We start from the raw sequence: 19464 nt of genomic DNA on the forward strand, positions 1-19464 counted from the left end.
AGTCCGGACCTCAAGTGGTGGCGTGGTGGAGAACATGGCCTCAAGTGGTGGTCCGACGGAAGTCCGGGCCTCAAGTGGTGGCATGGTGGAGCACAGGGCCTTTTTGACTTTTTCACTGCAAGCAAGCTACCTTGTCCCTACCTAAAACAAGCCACCACTGCCACTGCCGCTTGCCTCTTACCATTGCTACCCGCCAGACGTCCCCAAGCGTCGGCCACCACCGCCACCACCAGTCACCCCACCCGTCATTGTCTGTCGTCGACCACTATTATCTTTGTACTTTATACTGCATTCATTTTACTTAATACCAAACAAAAGAAAGTCACATACATTTATTTTACATGCATCAAAATAACTTCAAAATATTTCAAATGAAAGAAATATAATTTTTTTTGGCTAAAATCTCATTGACTCTCATTTCTTACCATCTCAAACAATTCATGCTTTGATCATTCTATTTAATTGAGAAAACATTTGAATAAAACTGTAATTATTCAATGAGCTAATTAAGAAAACTACTTTTTATAATTTAAGCATATTAATACGATAAGTACTTATCATCTAATTTATTATAACACTGTTGATTTGACGCGAAATTGACAAGAGACCAAATAATAGCGGCCAGCCCAATGACATCAAAAGGGTGACTTTGAAGAAACAAACAAAAAAATTATTTGCAGTCATCATAACATCTATAGATTCTATACTATAATTCCTCTCTTTAATTAAATGTTTTTAATTCGTTTCAATTTTCAATTATTAAAAAATCTATAAATTACAAAAAATATATATATATCATGTTATATTTAGGGAAAAAAATTGATGCAATGTAAGAAAAAAATTAAGTTTTTTATTTGATGAAAAATAAATTTAATATAAAATTTTAGTGATTTTTTTTCATCTCTAGTTCAATTTTTATGTATTATAATTTTAATTATTTCTTTTTCAGTATCATCGTCGCAAAGTAAAAATTAACTAGAGAATTAAAAAAATAGTAACATTTTTAAATAAAAAAATAAATTTTCATCCCGTATAATACTTATATATAGATAATTAAAAGAGATAATCTCTTATATTGATAGGGATTAGTTTAAAAAACCATCCTTCTTTATTGATTTATCAACATAAAATTTATTTAAGTTAATTTTAATTAACTCATTTTGCATATTAAGAATTAATTTGAGACAATTTTCTTACTCATTTCTAAAGTAACTTTCAAGTATAAAAATTTCTAGTTTAATAAAAATTCTTATCAAAAAGTTGCTTTAGAAAACATTAAGATTTTGTTTGAGACGACTTTCTTATTGCTTCTTAAAGCAGCTTTCTAGTACAAAAATTAAATTTTGTACTAAAAAGATGTTTTGAGAAGCAGTAAGAAAGTTATTTCTAACAAAGCCTAAAAAAGCTGTCCCAAATGAAACTTAAGATTTGTATTTTTGGAGTCAGTGAACCATTTAAGAAACTTAATATTGAAGAGGAACATATTGGAATTGGTTCTTACCTAATTAAAAAATATTTTACATATTTTTTACTTCTTTCTAATACTTAATCACAAAACATCAAATCAAATAGCTCCTTAAATTATAGTAGATCAAAATTATACTAAAAATTATCATTAATAAAAAATATTAGTTGACCAAAATTAAAAAAGCAAGCAACCAATCTCAAAATAAATGTTAAGTTTAAATTTTTATTTTGATTGATCAAAATTATTGCTTGATTAGAATTTTAGTGCAAATTTGATTAATTATTAACTTTGATTGACCAAAATTTATGTGTTTATAGGGTGGGCAATGATCTAAGAAATAGAAGATAATAATATATGAATTGTATCTTTCTCTTTTGGACCACAATATCGTATGCTTGTTGACCTTGACCGTTTAAGTTGAAAAGTCCTTAGAAAGCTATATTTTTAAATCATTTTCCTTATTATATTTTATTAAGGTGGATGAAATCATTAAGGCTTCGATTCATTTGGAACCGTTTTTTTATTATTTCTTAAAGCAATTTCATAGTACAAAAACTAAATTTTGGTACTAAAAATTGCTTTAAGAAGTAGTAAGAAATCAGTCCCAAATAAAACCTAATGCTTCATTTGAGACGTCTTTCTTTCTGGTTTCTTAAACAGTTTTTAGCATTAAAAATAAAAATTTTCTACTAGAAATTTGCTTTAAGAAACAATAAGAAAATAATCTCAAACGAAGCCTAAGGTTTTAATATCATGTTGCTTAAAAAATATATTTGATTATTGGTGTGGTCAATTCAATTTTGATTTTCTTTTGATTCATACACACACAATTAGTGTTAGAGTCATCAGTTCTTAAGTAATTGATATGTTTTATACTTCTAATGTCTTTTAGTAAATAAATGAATAATACCAAAAAATTGAGAGTAAGAGTACAAAATTATTTTCTTATTAATTTTTAAAATCATTTTTAATACAAAATTAGTAGTAATAAAGCTAACAATTTTCTTATTGCTTTCAATAATAACTTTTTATTACAAAATTTTATTATTTAAAAAAATTTAATTTATAATATATAATATAAATGAACTCAATTGGATCCCTCTGAGCACATAAAAATGAGTCAAATCAAACTGTAAAAAAATATTTATAAGAGAGTTCTTATGCTAAATTTTTATCTGCCATTTTTACGCTACAGTTTACAAATCAAACTGTGTATATATTTTATCGCAAATCAAATTTGAAACAAATCTCAAACACTCAGAACATTTTTTCATCCATAAACTTTGGAATATTCTTTCCAGATGAATAATATCGAATTCTGGTCATCAAAAAAGAAATTTTTGCTGAATCAGAGAAAGAAGCAGTGAATATAAGCAAATCATGAATAGTATTTCCAGGTGAATCCATACTGTTCAATCTTCAAACCACCATTAATTTAAGGCTTCCTTTAGGACAGCTTTCTTACTATTTATACTAAAAAACGAGTTTAAGAATCAGTAAGAAAGCCGTCCCAAATAAAGCCTTAGGCTTCATTTGGGATGTATAAAAAGCTGCTTTAGAAAACAGTAAAGAAGCCATTCCAAACGAAACTTTAATCTACTCTTTGGAAATTTTACAAAGCATATAGGTAGCAACAAAGCTACTATTACTACAAACAACACAGGCTTGCCAAATCAATAAACAAACTATGAGATGAGTTGCAAGCTAAAATCCCACAATTTCTTGGCTAACTCAGCATCCTTAGCTTTGGAACTTGGATTTCCTATATTGCTGTTATCAAAGTATTTTCCACTCACTCCCTTCACATCAGGATGCAGTGCCACATAGCATGTTGTTGCTGCTCCCTATTAACAAACTAAAGTCATATAACAATATAGCTAAACAAATAAATAAAATGCTAAAGAGATCAGACTGCTCATTTATGGTATCCTAACAAACATGAATGTTTGAAAATTTTGAATGGACTCTATATGCTCTAAATACTCTATTGATAGTGCAATGAAAAGATTAATAATTCTTTAGACCGCAAGACATAGACTTCGTTTGGGATGGCATTCTTACTTCTTCTTAAAGTAGCTTTCGAGTACAAAATTAAAATTTTTGTATTAAAAAACTGCTTTAAGAAGCAGTAAGAATGTCATGCCAAACGAAGCCTTAAACCGGAATAACCAGTGGTTGATTGATATTGTTGCACACTATATGCCCTCGTTCTAAGGAGCATTGCTCCATAGAAAAATCAGACTAACCTGTTGAGCATTTTTTAGGACTAGTTTCCCAAGAGTGCGAGCAAGAACTGCATCAAATTAGAAAAGGGAGTTAAAATTCACATATATTGCAAAACCAAAAATAAAACATTGAATAAGAGCAAAATCCTAACGTATGAGCTTAGATTTATACTCATGCAGAAGAATAAAGAAACAAAAGATATGTAGTTTCATGATGAACTAGAGTGTGAACTATTTGGAATAGCAAAGGAGAGTAATTTTTATATCTTCTTTGGTTAGACACTACAACAATAATATCAAGCCTTTATCCCACTATGTTGGATCAGTTACGTGAATCTTTTTTCCTCCACTGTGTCATGTTAAGAGACAATTTCTCATTTAAATCTAATAAAACAAGATCATTTTTAATATTTTATAACCAACTCTTTTTAGGTATACCTCTAACTTTTTTTAATATAAGTCAAATCTAATACATTTACTTTTTTTAACCGAGTCATTGGAAGGCCGCCATTTTATGTGACCAAACCATCTAAGGTGACTCTCTCTAATCTGATTTTCCACTGGAGTTACTCCAACCATTTCACGTATATACTCATTTCGTACCCCGTCTCTAAGAGTAAACCCACTAATCCACCTGAGCATGATCATCTTTGCAATACTCAACTTAATGTTATGCTTCTCTTTTAATGGCAAACATTCTGCACCATAAAAAATTGCAAGTCTCACCACCATCTTATAAAATTTTCACTTAAATTTGAAGGGGACTTTTCTATCAAACAACAAGCCCAATGCATTCCTCCACTTCAACTATTAAAATGTGTACTCTTATTAATAATTTGATCGTGCAAAGTCACAATTTCCCACTAGGTCTATTATTACTAAAATCACACTCCATATATTCAATTTTAGATCTACTCAAACGAAAGCCTTTAGACTCTACAGTTGACCTCCATAATTCAAATTTACTTTCAACTCCCTCTCTAATATTATCAACAAGAATAATATCATAAACAAAAAGCATACATCTGGGTACAACCTCTTGCAAATGTCTAGTGAGAACATCCATGACTAAAGCAAAACGATATGAGCTTAAGTTTGATCATTGATGTAATTCAACTAAAATAGGAAAATATTTGGTCAAACCACCTTGTGTGTAATAGCTCCTATATACGTATCCTTAATGACTTAAAACATAAGCATTATTAACCCTTTTTCTTTTATAGAACTCTCCATAACACTTCTCTTGGAACGTTATCATATGCTTTCTCTAAATCAATAAATATCATATGTTGATCCTCCTTATTTTCTTGATACTTCTCTATCAAACCTTTCAATAAATGTATAGCTTCCATAGTAGACCTACCTGGCATGAATCCAAATTGATTTTGAGAAACATTAGTATCACGCCGCAACCTATACTCATAACTCTCTCCAATAGTTTTAAAATATGACACATTAAGTTAATGCCTCTATAATTCACACAATGTTGTGCATCACCTTTATTATAAAAATAGGAATCAAAACACTCATTCTTCACTCATATGGCATCTTTTTAGTCTTAAAAATAATATTAAAAAAATTAGTAAGTCAATAAATTCCTTCATCACCTAAGCATTTTCACACCTATATCAGAATATCATCAAGTCGAATAGCTTTTCCACATTTCATTTTCATTAAAGCTTCTCTAACTTCAGTTTTACTAATATGTCGATAAAATTAAAAAAAAATTATTTTCATTTAGGATGCTAATGTTATTAAAGTCAATCGTATTCTCATAATCTTCATTAACAAGTTTAGCAAAATATCTCATTCCACCTTTGTTGAAGGAAAATACTTTTGATATTCATTCTTAATGCACATCACTTGATCTAAATCCTTACTACTTATGCCTCTTTATTTGTTTAACTTATACATATATATCTTTCGCTCTCCTTAATATCCAATCAATCATATAAATCATTAAAAGCTAAAATATTTGCATCACATATTACTTTTTTAGACTCCTTTCGGGTCTCTTTATATCTTTCTCAATTATCATAATTTTTATATATAAACAAATTTTTATAACAAATGTTCTTATTTTTTATATTTTCTTGCACATTTTGAGTCCAACACAAACTATTTTTACTATTATGTGTTTTTTCTTTGATACTCCTAGTACATCTTTTGCAACATTCTTACTATCACTAGTTATTTTTTTCTCACATAATATTAGCTTCCTCATGCATAACTAAATCTTAAAATATAGAATCTTATTCTAAAAAATATTTTTATTAAAAAATCTTTAAATACCCCCACTTAATCCAAGAACAACGTTTTACTTTAATTTTTTATTTTTTCTCATTAATCTTAAAGTTCAAAACTAATATGCGATGTTAGTTACAAAAACTTTCACTTGGATTAACTTTATAATCTTTGCAATATAAACGATCAATTTTTCTTATAAGAAAATAATCAATCTGAGTTTTACTATATTCATTCTTATAAGTGATGAGATGCTCATTTTCTTAAATAATGTATTAGCAATTACAAAATCATAAACTAAAGAAAAATCTAATATAATCTTATCATATTTATTAGTCGCTCCAAACCCATAGCCACCATGAATGCTTTTAAAATCATCTAACTCTCTACCAACATGTTCATTTAAACCTCCTCTAATAAAAACTCCTCCAACCTTCTTTGGCTGGACACTGATAAAGTATATATATTTTTGATAGGTGATGCACACAATAAATTGTTGTGTAACAAGATATATAAAGAAAAATAAAAGAGTGAATATAATAGAGACGTTCATTATTTGCACCACCCATCTCACTCCCTCTCTCCCCACTCAAAAGTGTAAAAGCTATTGTAATATTTTTTCGACAACTCTGGTGTAACAAAATAACAATAAACTTGAGAATAATATCAAAGATATGGTGACAAATAATCCACATGAATGTGCTAATGCATGGAGGTTGATATTGTAAATAAAAATTTACTTGCAATGAAAAACAAGTTCACGATGCAAGCGAGTATGATAATTTTAGCACTTTATGCATGAAATACACTGACAATTACAAATAGGATTGCCAACTTTTAACAAAAATAAGCATGGAAATATAATAGGGCATCAGTATTACTGCTCCTAGGACCAATTTATTCCCCTATAAGTGTTCATTAACTAATTGGATCTCACCTTTCAAAGTAAATTGAAGTATTTATTTGGCTGAAATTGGATGCAACTGAGTTTCCATTCTAGAAACTCACATTCAAATGGTCGAAAATGGATTCCAACCTCGAGCGAAGGCAAAGCCCCTTCCAATTTTGTATTTTGGTTTCAATAACAATAAAATAATACTAAAATAATTCAATGATGATTTGAAATATTAGTTTATCTTGAAATAATTATAAAATAATGAAAATTAATGTGCAGTAGATAAAAATAAAACTTATTTCAGACCAAACAAACACATGACAACAATCTCTTAAGAAGTTGCTAACTTGGCATGTACTAATGGGTCGAATAGCCAAATAGCTGTTCAATAGTTTCCCTTGAAAAATTAGTCTTCCTTAAGTAGTCTCTAATAATAACTTTATAGATAATAGTCACTAGGGATGACTTCATAGATAGTAGTTATCAAGGCCGACTAATTGGACGTACTTGTCTAATTGGAACGAGTTCTTAGATCATAGTTGCATGGTTGAGGCAAATTCTCCTGTAAACTGAGGAGTCTCTTTCAACCAGAGCCCTGCATTAGGTACTCATACCCATACCCACCCATGAACCCACCCATACCCAATGGGCATGGGTGGGTATGGGTACACTCATGGCATCGTGGGTGGGTATGGGTGGGTACTCAACATCAAAGGACAACCGGTTTATATTACTAATTATCATATACATGCAGTATATTATAATAATCCTTACTACACAATGTGCAACACTGAACCGCGTCACAACCATGATAAATTTTGACATGTGGCTTGAAAGTTTGCAGTCAGAGAAAATGGCAAAAAACCTCAAGGCCATTAATCTATGGCAGACTGCATTCAATAAGCGTGGAAAGTGGGTGGGTGTGGGTGGGTGTGGGTGGGTATGACATCAGGAAAGTCACCATAGGTGGGTGTGGGTGGGCAAAGCCCGCCAGCGTAGAGCATGGGTACTCAATGGGTACCCAACCAGGACCCCACGTAGGGCTTTGCTTTCAACCGAGACGAGTAGACCATGTTAGTTTGGCTTAAACACAGTTGAGCTAACTTGTATCAGGCCAATTTAACAACAATGCGATTTTTTTAGATATTTTGATATGCACATTTTATGTCTCATAAATTTGATTCATGTATCATTAACACAATCATAAGTATCTCCTTACAAAGCATAAGTAAAATTCTAATATAGTCTTCAAAAAAAAAAAAGGGAGATTTACACACATACCACTTCATACTATTCTATTTACATATTTAACACCTAAAACTTTAATATTACATATATGCCACCCATAGTTCATTTTTATATAAAATATGAGTGGTAGAAATGAAATATATGAGTGATAAGAAGAAAATATGAGTGGTATATTTGATATTAAAATAGTATAGGGTGGTATTTATGTAATATTAAAGTTTTAGGTGTTAGATATGTAAATAGAATATTATAAAGTGGTATGTATGTAAATTTCCCAAAAAAAAAATAAAGCACCTCAAAGACACATGCATAAGAATGAGATACTGCCACAGTTAGATGATAAAAGTAATCTACAGACAGGGAGGTGCCATTTGTTAGGATGTATTTCTTCTCATTGATGAAAAAATTGGTCAAACAACAAGATTGTCAGACTAACTTACAATCAATGATACTATGGTAGCGCAGAAGGTTTGTGATAATTGATCCTGGATGAAGAGAATTTGCAGTTATATCCACCCCATCTTCCTGTTTAAAGCAAACAGTGAAAAAGTGCAGTCATCCTAATGCAAGTTTCTGAACCGAAGCGTATAGCAGGTATAATCAAGTGGCAAGCAAATCCATTTCATGACCGTTAAAGTAAGCAGGAAAAATAGTAGGAGGCTATAGGTAATCTGCCTTACTTTAGTATGTAATCAAAAGCAACCCCCTTATAATTGATACAAGGAATTTGTTTAAGGGCTCATTGAGTCGCTTCAAAAAGAAAATATGTTTTAAAAAACTGATGATTTTGTTTTCACTCATGAAGTGAAATACAAAATCATCATTTTTAAGAGAATTTTAACAAAAATTGTGGCAACTAAGTCCAAACAAACGATATATTTAACAAACTTCATCATTTTTCAAAAAATGATTTCTAACTTCAGGCAAACAAACGATCCATCATTAAAAAACAACAAGCATTGTGTATTTTAAGGAGGTATCCAATCTTTCTAGCCATTAACTGCTGAATAAAAATTTCTAACAGTCCAAACCATTCCCAAACAAATATATGAAAAGGCAAAAGATAGACATGTAGCAGTTAAAACTATAAGGTTAAAATATATATTAGTTAACTATGAAAAACTAACCATGAAAAGTACATTGAATCCTATAACTTTGCCGATTTCTTGCCACTTGATTGCCTTCGTAACACTTAACGATGTTTATACTAATAAACCACAACCATTGATATGTTACATCATAAAGCATGAACATATTTCAAGGAAATTACCCCACTACTAACTAGTAGTTTCACTAATAGAGTTCTATTCATTTATTCACTAGCTCAGTGATCAGGAAATGGATGCATTCCTCCATAGTCATAGCTAGTTTTTATTAAGCAGATTCTAGCCAAAACTAAGGTTTCGTTTGATTCTTCTCTCTTTTTGTAAAAGGTAGTTTTTAGAAACAATGGTTAAGGAAATGAAGTTTTCCAACAGAGAAGCAAATATAAAAAAGCCTCTCAAAACAGTAGAAAAATAAAGTTCCCTAAAAAGCAATTCTATAGAAGCATCCCATCCAAACAACCACAAAAAAAAAAAATTTCTCCATTTCTAAAGGAAAAAAAAAGTCAAAACAAACACGGCCAAAGAAAATGATTTTCAGGTATTTTGGGTAATTTATTATTTCGGAACAAAAACTGAGCATGCAAAGGTACCTTAAAGCGTCTTGCAAGTTCATTTGCATGCAAAATGTTTGCAAGTTTTGACTGCCCATAGGCTGCAAGGGAGGAGTATCTGCAAGAAGATAGGATAAAATGAAGATTTAATAGCTCAAATAGTATCAAAGAAGCAGGAGATTGTTATTATTATTTTGTTTAATAAAATGAATATTAAAACACTTCCACCATGACAAGAAAATTTCTAAATCCCCCTTCTTAGCAGGAGAAGAGCCTAAAAATCATTTGAAAGTGGCCTGATAGAAATTTCAAACATGAAATAACGCAAGGTATATATATATCCTGATTTGGTTATCAAGCAAGATCACAGTTAAACAAAGTCCAAGCTGTTATATTTATTTCAAAACAAATATGTTATTTTATTAATGCCCAACAGCTAGAACGAATTAGGCTTCCCATTCCCGATCAAATAGGCAATATACCTACCATAATTTCTCTTCTTAAATCATCACTTCTCTAACTCACCATCAGTCACCAGCCCAAGAACAGCTTGGATAATAACATAGCAGTTCCATACCCATCTTCTTCTTCTCTTGCTTCAGCACACTCTCCATTTGATCTCCCTCAATATCTCTCAATCTCTCAGCATTTTAATCTCATTGACAAGAATCAAGCAGTATTTGAAGGCGGTTACCAACCAAGACGAAATTCTCTTTCCATTGCCATAAGCTTGTTCCGATTCTCTGCACTTGATTGTGTTCTATATACATTATTTATCAAAGGGACAATCTCAAGCTTTGAGTTCATGCAGTGAACCCACTGGTCCTTGACGTTTATGGAATGATCTGCAATTTGGTGGGCAGTTTTCTTAGAGCATCAAACCGACCGAACCTGCAACCAATCTCAGTTTGAATCAAGCCTTCGACAGCACTAAGGCAAGGATCAGATCTCCTTAAGCTTTTCGGGCTCATCCAAGTGATTATTTTTCATGTCAAAGAAGATTATTCTTGCAATCTTCATAGGTGTGTCCACAATACATGAGAAGAGTTGTTTCGCCGCTACCTTTGCATCAGCACACTCTTTGAGGAGCAGAAATAGTCATAAAGGACAGTGCTTGCACAAAGCTCGGAGATAAGATTTTTCAACTCAGTTTTCATATGTGTGTATACATCAACATATAAGTATATATAATTGGCTTGAAGTTATCATGTTAATTCACAAGGTTAATTTGTTGCATTTTAGCTTCTATTTTTGCTATTGTATTCAATACAAGCTAGAGAGTAATACAATACAAAATTGGTTAAGGCATACTCTGATTGCTCGTTTATCCGGTCAAAGCGAATCCCTTCTCTGTAAGCAAACATATGCCCCTGTGAAGAAACATTCACAATTCTTCCTTCTATTTTACTGTCACGAGCTGTATTCTTCATGTTCTCTAATAAAAGGTGTGTCAACAGAAAATGCCCTGCGCAAAAAAGATAAAACACCTAGCTTTGAATACAATAAGGAAAACCATACTAGAAGAATGTTTTAAAAAAACAGATGCAACATTTTGCAACAGAAACATTCTGGAAATTATTAAACATTCACTAGTTGGGGAATAAGCATGACAACATTCACAAGTTGGGGAATAAGCATGGCAACATTCACAAATAAAACCTTAATAAATTGTTTTTTCTTTGTTTTGCAAAGTTGTTTTTAGGGCCCCAAGGTACTTATAACTTCATTTGGTAATGTTTTTATAATTCAAGGTATCACTGGGTCACAATCCAATTTGCCACAAATGCTGCTTTGTTTAAGTAAAGCAGAAGCTCAACCAAGTAAGTATTGAGCAAATAACAGATTACCAATTAAAAAAATTCTTCATATGAGCAAAGAAATAACACTATTAACAAGAATGAGAAACTGTTAGCATACAGAGTGCATGAATAGTCTTTATGCATTGGCTAAAATAACTAGGTAAGCCAATACAAAAAAATGAGCCAAATTCATACCAATGTGATTAGTTGCAAACTGCAACTCAATACCATCTTGCGATAATGTAAAAGGAGTACCCATAACTCCTGCATTATTACTTCCAATAGCAAAAACAGATAAATTTCAGTTACAGAGGTGCTGGAGATAAGAGTTCATAAAGCTGCACTAAAATAAGATGGAAATCATCATGGAAGTAGATTGAATTCCCTTTTTTTTTTCCTTACATAAGCAGGTTCAGTGGAAGTTCACGAGAATTGTATTCAGAAGCAAACTTTCTGACTGATTCCATAGAAGCCAGATCCAACTCCATGACATCAACTTTAGCAGCAGGTGTCTCTTTCAAAATTGCTTCTTTGACAACATTGCCTGAAGACAAGCTTCTAACCGCCATGACAACATGAACACCGTGCAAAGCTAATACGCGAGCTGTTTCAGCTCCGATTCCGCTTGATGCCCCTGAAATAACAATGAATTAGACAATCCTTAGGCTCTGTTTAGCAATGTTGTCATGTATTATGATGTGTGTCAAGCATAAGAAAATGCATGTTTGGATATCATGTATAATGAGTTGCATACACAACTAAAATTAATGCTATCATGAATTTCATATATGTATACATATGTATGTGTGATACATCACCAAAAAACTGTCTTGATTAGGAACGAATCTCAAGGCATGTCGATGTTAGAAACTTTCAAAATTAAATTTAAGACTATCCGGACTCTGATTTCAACAAACTTATAGTCAAATCGAACATCTCAAGGAGACCAACCCAACGACACCGAGATTGGTACGATCTGAGCCCAAATGGGTCCAAATCAAGAGTCGAAAGCTTATTTGGAATATTCAAAGCATTAATTGGATGACTAAATGCTATCCAAACATGACATGCTTATAGTTGAATCGAGCTGCTCGACGAGGCGAATCCAACGAGCCCAAGACCGCTAAATTTCAAAATCATTAAGACATATAAATGCTTAAAAAATACTCTACGATCTAGGGGATCAATACGGGCCGTCGATGGAACACTCCACATTTACCCCCGATCTTCTCCCTATTTACGGGGCATGACATTCTCAAAATATATAAATAGACCCCCACTATTTACAAGAAGGGGATCTTTGGCTGGAGATTTGAGAGAGCTCTGAGGCTTCAAGAGCTCAAGCACCACCACCGGCAAACCTCCGTCGGCTGTCGTCGGAACACCTCCCGGTCATCGGACTTACACCCGACCATCGTCGGACCACTGCCCGACCCACCAATTGCCGCCGAACTTCCAACCAGCTGCCGGCCGCTGAACTTCCACCCAGCCACCGTAGTCGTTGGACTTCCGCCCGATCAATGTCGGACCACCACCCGGTCGCCAATTGCCGTTGGAACACCTCCCGTCCGCCAGACTTATGCCTGAACACCATCAAACTTTTGCCTGACCGACGTTGGACATCCGCTCAACACTCCAAACTATTGAATTATATCGCCTCTAAGTCAAGGGATGTATCAACCTTTGTAATTCACTCAAATTTAGTAGAATGTTTTCATCTAGGCAAGGCCCCGTGATTTTTCTCTCTTCAAGTTTTCCACATAAAAAATATATGGTTTTTATTGCACTCTCTCTCTCTCTCTTAAATTATATGTTTGTGTGCTAGATATCTATTGATGTAGTGGATCGACGGAAGAAATGAATCTGCTAGAAGGAATACCCAAATTTAGGGTACAAAAAAAACTCAAAGCTTCAAATCATATAACATTCATCATGCTTTCCTAATACAATACTAGCATATATAAACTAGCCATAGAACCTTCTAGACTTTCTATGTAACAACTAGATAAACTATTCCTAAAGAAAACTTTAGCTAAAATGTTCCACATCATACTCCCCTTGCATCAGAAGAGCTCGACTCCGTCAACGCACATCATCGCGAGGGAGGTAGAGGTGGACATTATAATCAATCCTCCTGTGTCAAAGATATTGTTTCTTCAATGCATGTCCGCAAGCTCATTCAAATGAGTATAAGTCCCCAATGTCCTAGCTAATGTGATTTCATTCATGGCAAGACCAGATATCATTGTAGTCCAAGAGAAAACATCTGGTTTTTCTAACTCATGAAATATGCAAAAAGCTCTATCAATTTCACCACACTTTTCATACATAAATCAATGCATTATTTGCCGATAGGACCAATACTATACCAGAAATATCACAATAAGCATGAATGCAACTTCCTTGGCCCAACGAACGCAATTGTGCACATGAGGATATAATATATGAAATTGTATTTTCATCGGGTTTCAATTTCTCAGCTTGCATCATCCTAAACCACTCAATTGATTTCGCAAATTGGTTTGATTGTGCATAACCCGAAATCATTGAGGTCCAGCAATCAGCATTCTTTTCAGGTATCTCATTGAACCGTTGGTGTGCTTGATTCAAATCTTTACATATGGAATATATGCTAATCAGAGATGAACACAGGTAGCAATCCATATCAACTCCTCTGGTTACATCTAATGGAATCATCCTCCCAAGATTTAAAGATCCTATTTTTTTGCAAGATGTTAGTGCGCCAACCAGGTTGTTTGTGTCCATAATTCTGGAATGCTCTACCATCTAACTAAAAACCATTAAGGATTCTTCATGGAGGTGATTATACAATTACTCAGATGTCATGCTAATCCATGAAACTACATTGCGGGAAGAGTCTGGTGCCAGATCAAAGACCATCCTTTCCATGTCGAGCAAGCTGCTAGCAGAGTACATGTGGATAAGAGAATTTAGCATGAAGGTATATGATTCTAGGCCTAGTTTAATGAGAAGAAAATGCATCTCAACCCCTGTGTTGGGCTACGATAAGCTAGAGGTAGCCTTGAGAGCAGAGGTGAAGATGTAGCCATCGAGGGCGAGACCTTGAGAGTGGATGAGTTCAAATAAAGTGAAGGTGATGTGTTGCATTATTCCAATCGTGCTCATCTCAGCCTGAAACTACTCCCCAAACCAATTGAAAGCAATGGTGATATGCATACCTGAGTCTGGCCAGTAATCATCACTAAACCCCATAATGAGGTTATGTTTATACATGGCGGAGAGTGTTGGGGAGAGGGTTGGCAGAATCAGAATCGGAAAGAAGTAGAGTAGGAATCTCTTTTTCTTCTTCTTGTTGTGTGGCAAAGCCGTTCCAATAGGGGATGACATTCCCCGTGCATGAGTATGAGGGTGGAATCGAGTGAAGGGAACGCAAGCGTAGATTGCGTGTGAGCGCGAAGTCAGGCATGGGATCCCGATGAAGAAGTGGGAGTGGCAATTCGTGTGGGAGAGGAGGTTGTGCGAGTGTCAGAAGCTGGTTAGGATCGCATGAGGGCCGTATAAGCGCGGGGACGGGCTGCATGAGGGCGAGGCGCGAGAGCCACACATAAGCTGCAAGAGTGCGCGGGCGTCGCGTGGGTTTGAAAGGCGAGAGCTAGGTCAGATCGCAGGAGGCGTGTGACGCCCCAAGATCTAACTTGGAAGAATTATTCAGTCAATCCTTTAAGTCAATCTTCTACCAGAGCTCTCTATAGCCATCAATAGTGACAACAGTCTAACAAAAATCTATAAATTAACAATATCAAGTAAATTTTTCTATTCATTCCCAAAAGTTCATTTACAAATACTCAGGATCTACACATTAATCACATGTAATCCATCATGTCCTGAGTACAAAAAGAATCACTATAACAAAAGGACAAAAATCTGAAGATTCCTGATTAACCTCAATCTCCTACCCCTTGCCGTGACTTTGAAAATATTAAACCACATATAATGAGCTTCAAAAAGCCCAGCAGGTCACAAATACTACACTGAATCAAGAGCTCGTACGAAAGCAATATGCATGTCAATCAGTCAAAGATCAATATCAATCACTTACACATGATTTGAGTCAAATGCAGGAAATAAGAATCATTACAGAAACAATAATCAATACAGAATGATAGTCAATACAGAAACATGTGAATCATAATCATCAGTAGAAGAATCAATAACAGTATAAAAGTTCGTAAAGCTCAATGAATCAGTACGTGCGTCAAATCTCTACAGTAGTACGTGTATCATAACCACCGTCAATTCAGTAGACAAATCTTCATATCTAAATCTCAGTCAAATCGTTAAACGAAATATTCGTACGGTAATAGTCAATCAAATCAGTCAATAATAATTAATCGTATACAAGAGAATCATTGGTTCAGATAAATATCAGTCGGATATAAAATATCACTAATACATTGTTCTAAATTGCGCAATATGAGGCCGCCGCTTTGCGTAATTCAATAAAATAACGGCCTCCATGCTTTCCCTCGGAGTTTTTATGAGGCTTTCGCCTCAAACTTGGTGAGGCCCGCCTCGCCTCACTGGATAAGGCTTAACGCCTCAGCTATTTATTAACAACTTACATAAATATTGAAGTAAATGCTGACAATTGACTCTATACGGAAGGAGGAATGGAGCAGAGCAGTTCATCCATATTGATGATCAAATGAAGAACCCTTAGGATGAAGTGTTTGAATGGCTTATGAGTTTCTTATGTAATATGTATTGCATATGTTTTTTTGGAAATTGGAATAATAGTGTTATAGAAAAAATACTGAGATTTGAGAATATAGAATTTTGAGTTGAACTATATTTCATGTTGTCTTATTATTGGGATATTTTGATTCACGTCTATCTTATGCTTTTTTATGTTTTATATTATTTCACTCATGTAGTACTATAAATTTTTTTCAATTTGTATGTTTATTGCAATCTTTTGATTTTGAGGCTTACGCTCAAAACACCTTGAGGTCTTACGCCTGCCTCACGAATGAAAAACGCCTCAAATACCCGAATACGTAATTTAAACATTGATCAATATATTGTCGTAACTGTTGAAATCTATCAATGAAATAAATCAAACATCGCGTTGACAGTTAATCAGTCAATGTCGTAGTAATCATAATCAAGATGTAGACTCGCAGATTCAGATTTTGTCTGTAACTCACAATCACTCACGTGCTCAGTGAATCAAACTGCAAATCCAATAAATCTATTATCACGCTGTTCAGTTAGAATCACATTGTCACTTACAACTATTATACTCACGTGCATAATGTCAGTATAGTGAGAATCAGCTACGTATCCAGTATCAGTAACATCCAGTGACATGAACAAGATATGTAATAACAGTAAAATCATCGCATAACAGTAAAATCCGTACAATAACGATAAGAAAATGATTAAACACTGTATTTCAGTAATCAATAATCATACTCACAACATACTCACAAGTAAAATTCCTGGCTATTACGGTGTTTTTCAGTCTTGTATCAGTAGTTCTTATATCTTGTATCCGTTGGCTCAGTAAAAAGAGTCGTCACTCTTTGCCCGTCGGCCACAGTAATCAATCTCCTTATAACTCCATCAGTAATCACGTGATCAGTAGAGATGAAACCAACCGTACTTTAAAGGAAAGTCCGTCGGCACACCATCCGTATAGGTCAATCAGTCTCCAACCACACGGTTCAACCAGTCTTAACTTGTCTTCACAATACAGCACATATCACAGTAATAATATACACAATTTCAATCTAGTAAACATCACTAACATCAGCTCTTCATACATTGCTACACCAATAAACAATGCATTTAGCTCATTTAGAACACCCTTAAAATATCAGATATAGTAGACATAATCGTTGAAAATGCACAGTTCCCAGAAAATTACCAAATTACTAGAAATCGTGTAAAAACAACGGTTTCAAAACCTTTACTTGTACTTTAATCACTATTTTTCAACATCCGGATAATTTTTCTTATTCATAATAAAAATGCCCACATAATTTAAATATCTGTGAAAACTTCCAGAAAATGCTCAAATCTGTGTAAAAGATCATCATTTCTATAACTCATACCAAAAGTTACGGTAAACGAGTTTCGTTATTATACAAAGATATGCTCTCGTTTTTCGTAACGGAAACACAACAACTGAAGCAGAGAAAATACCAAAACACAAAATCTTCGAAACAGAAATATGGAATTTTGGTTCCTTATTCGGAGACAACAATTCTCTCCAACTGCGTCGACGGACGAAAAGTCGCTCCGCGGCACTCCGAAAACTAAGTCTTTTTCTTCTCTTTCCTTCCTCTCTCCAGCTTTCTCTCTCTTCAAAATATCTCAAAATTTGTTTCAAACTGTCCCACAATAGAGAAAGAGATCTTACGTTCGTCAGACGATTGTTCCCATTCCGTCCCGGACGAACCTCTCTGAACACAGGGCGTACAAACGATAATTAAGTTCGTCCGGACGATGCTTCAAGAAATTGTGTATTGTCCGTCCAGGACTGAAACAACTCGTAACCGTCCACGGAGACCTGTACTTTACTCAGTTACGTCCGTGTGATGCCCCCAGATCTAACTTAGAACGAATGTCATTAATTCTCAAAAATTTACCAGAGTTTCTAAACTTCAATTTAGCAGTCTAGTCAAACATCTATACAAATTTAACACATCAATATAAGTCGTCATATTCAGGGTCATTGTACAATAACTTCATGAACTACAACTAAATCACCATGGTCTGAAACTATCCTGAGTGACAAAAGATCTATATCTAAAGACAAAACCTGAAGATCTGGACAATTCGTTATCTTCTGCTAAACCCTTGCCCCTGACTGAAAATATCAACAACACTATAATGACTTTAACAGCCCAGCAGTCACCTAATGCCTATAAGCTGAGATAACAACGGCTGCTATCATATCATGTCAGCTCACAGTCAAGTCAAATTGATTCAGTCAATGGTCAATGAATCTGTTGGCAATACGAAATCCAATAGTCAATACAGTCAATTGCATAACGGTAGACGAATACGATAAATCATCATATCCATAGTGTCAATTTATCTCGAAGAAAATCCGTACAATTCAGGAAGATAAATTAGTCAATAACCGTCAAATCAATCTCTTCATCCAATCAATGCGGTCAAATCATATATCTATTATGAATTCAACGAGGGAAGCAGTACGATATCCAATCTATTCTATACGTGATCCATCGCGGCGTCAATGAGGTGCAGGACGTAACTCTAATGGCGAGTCAATTCCATGCAGTAGTAACATGAATGCTATAGGGCAACAGTATCAATGATTCTATACTATTCCATGTCATCGCTTCAATGCAATATCTACTATCCATCCATTTCTAATATCAATGCCTGCAATGCCAGATTTGCACAGCAATCAATCTGAAATCAATGAACTCTGTACGATCTAGTTAAATCCAATCATATGTTCGATAAGCAGGAACTACTAAAAACACGAATCCATTAAAAGCCATACCCAAGATTAATTGGAAAGAATGTCAATTAATTATCAACAATTTACCAGAGTTCTAAAACCTTCAATTAAGCAGTCTATTCAAAATCTATAAAATTTATAAACATCAATATACAAGGATTCATATCTCAAAAGGGTCATGTACAATACTGCAGGAACTACACTACAAATCACCAGTTCTGAAATCTATCTGAGTAAAAGAAATCACTATAATCAAAAGACAAAAACCTGAAGATCTGGATCAATTGCCTATCTTCTGCTCCTTCGCCCTGACCTGATAAATATCACGCAGCAATAAGAGCTTACAAAGCCCGGCAGGTACTAATACCTATAACTGAGATCAAAAGCATCGGCTATGCTATCAATATGCATGCAGTCAAATCACAGTCATGCAAATCTATATCAGTCA

General features: G+C 34.0%; 1 protein-coding gene across 2 annotated transcripts; it reads right to left on the minus strand.

Moving 5' to 3' along the window:
* Positions 1 to 2836: 2836 nt before the first annotated feature.
* On the minus strand, positions 2837 to 12170 carry LOC110097933 (short-chain dehydrogenase TIC 32, chloroplastic-like; the record flags this gene model as incomplete). 2 transcript variants are annotated; one of them, XM_028701458.1, is given in 7 exon segments in its annotated part: positions 2839 to 3312; positions 3715 to 3761; positions 8521 to 8605; positions 9777 to 9855; positions 11049 to 11202; positions 11732 to 11811; positions 11939 to 12170. In XM_028701458.1, coding segments are annotated over 7 exon segments (836 nt in total), but the record flags the coding sequence as incomplete, so codon positions are not given.
* Between the last annotated feature and the right edge of the window lie 7294 nt (positions 12171 to 19464).

This window comes from Dendrobium catenatum, unplaced genomic scaffold, assembly GCF_001605985.2.
Source record: "Dendrobium catenatum unplaced genomic scaffold, ASM160598v2 fragScaff_scaffold_1720, whole genome shotgun sequence".
NCBI classification, from domain to species: Eukaryota; Viridiplantae; Streptophyta; class Magnoliopsida; order Asparagales; family Orchidaceae; genus Dendrobium; species Dendrobium catenatum.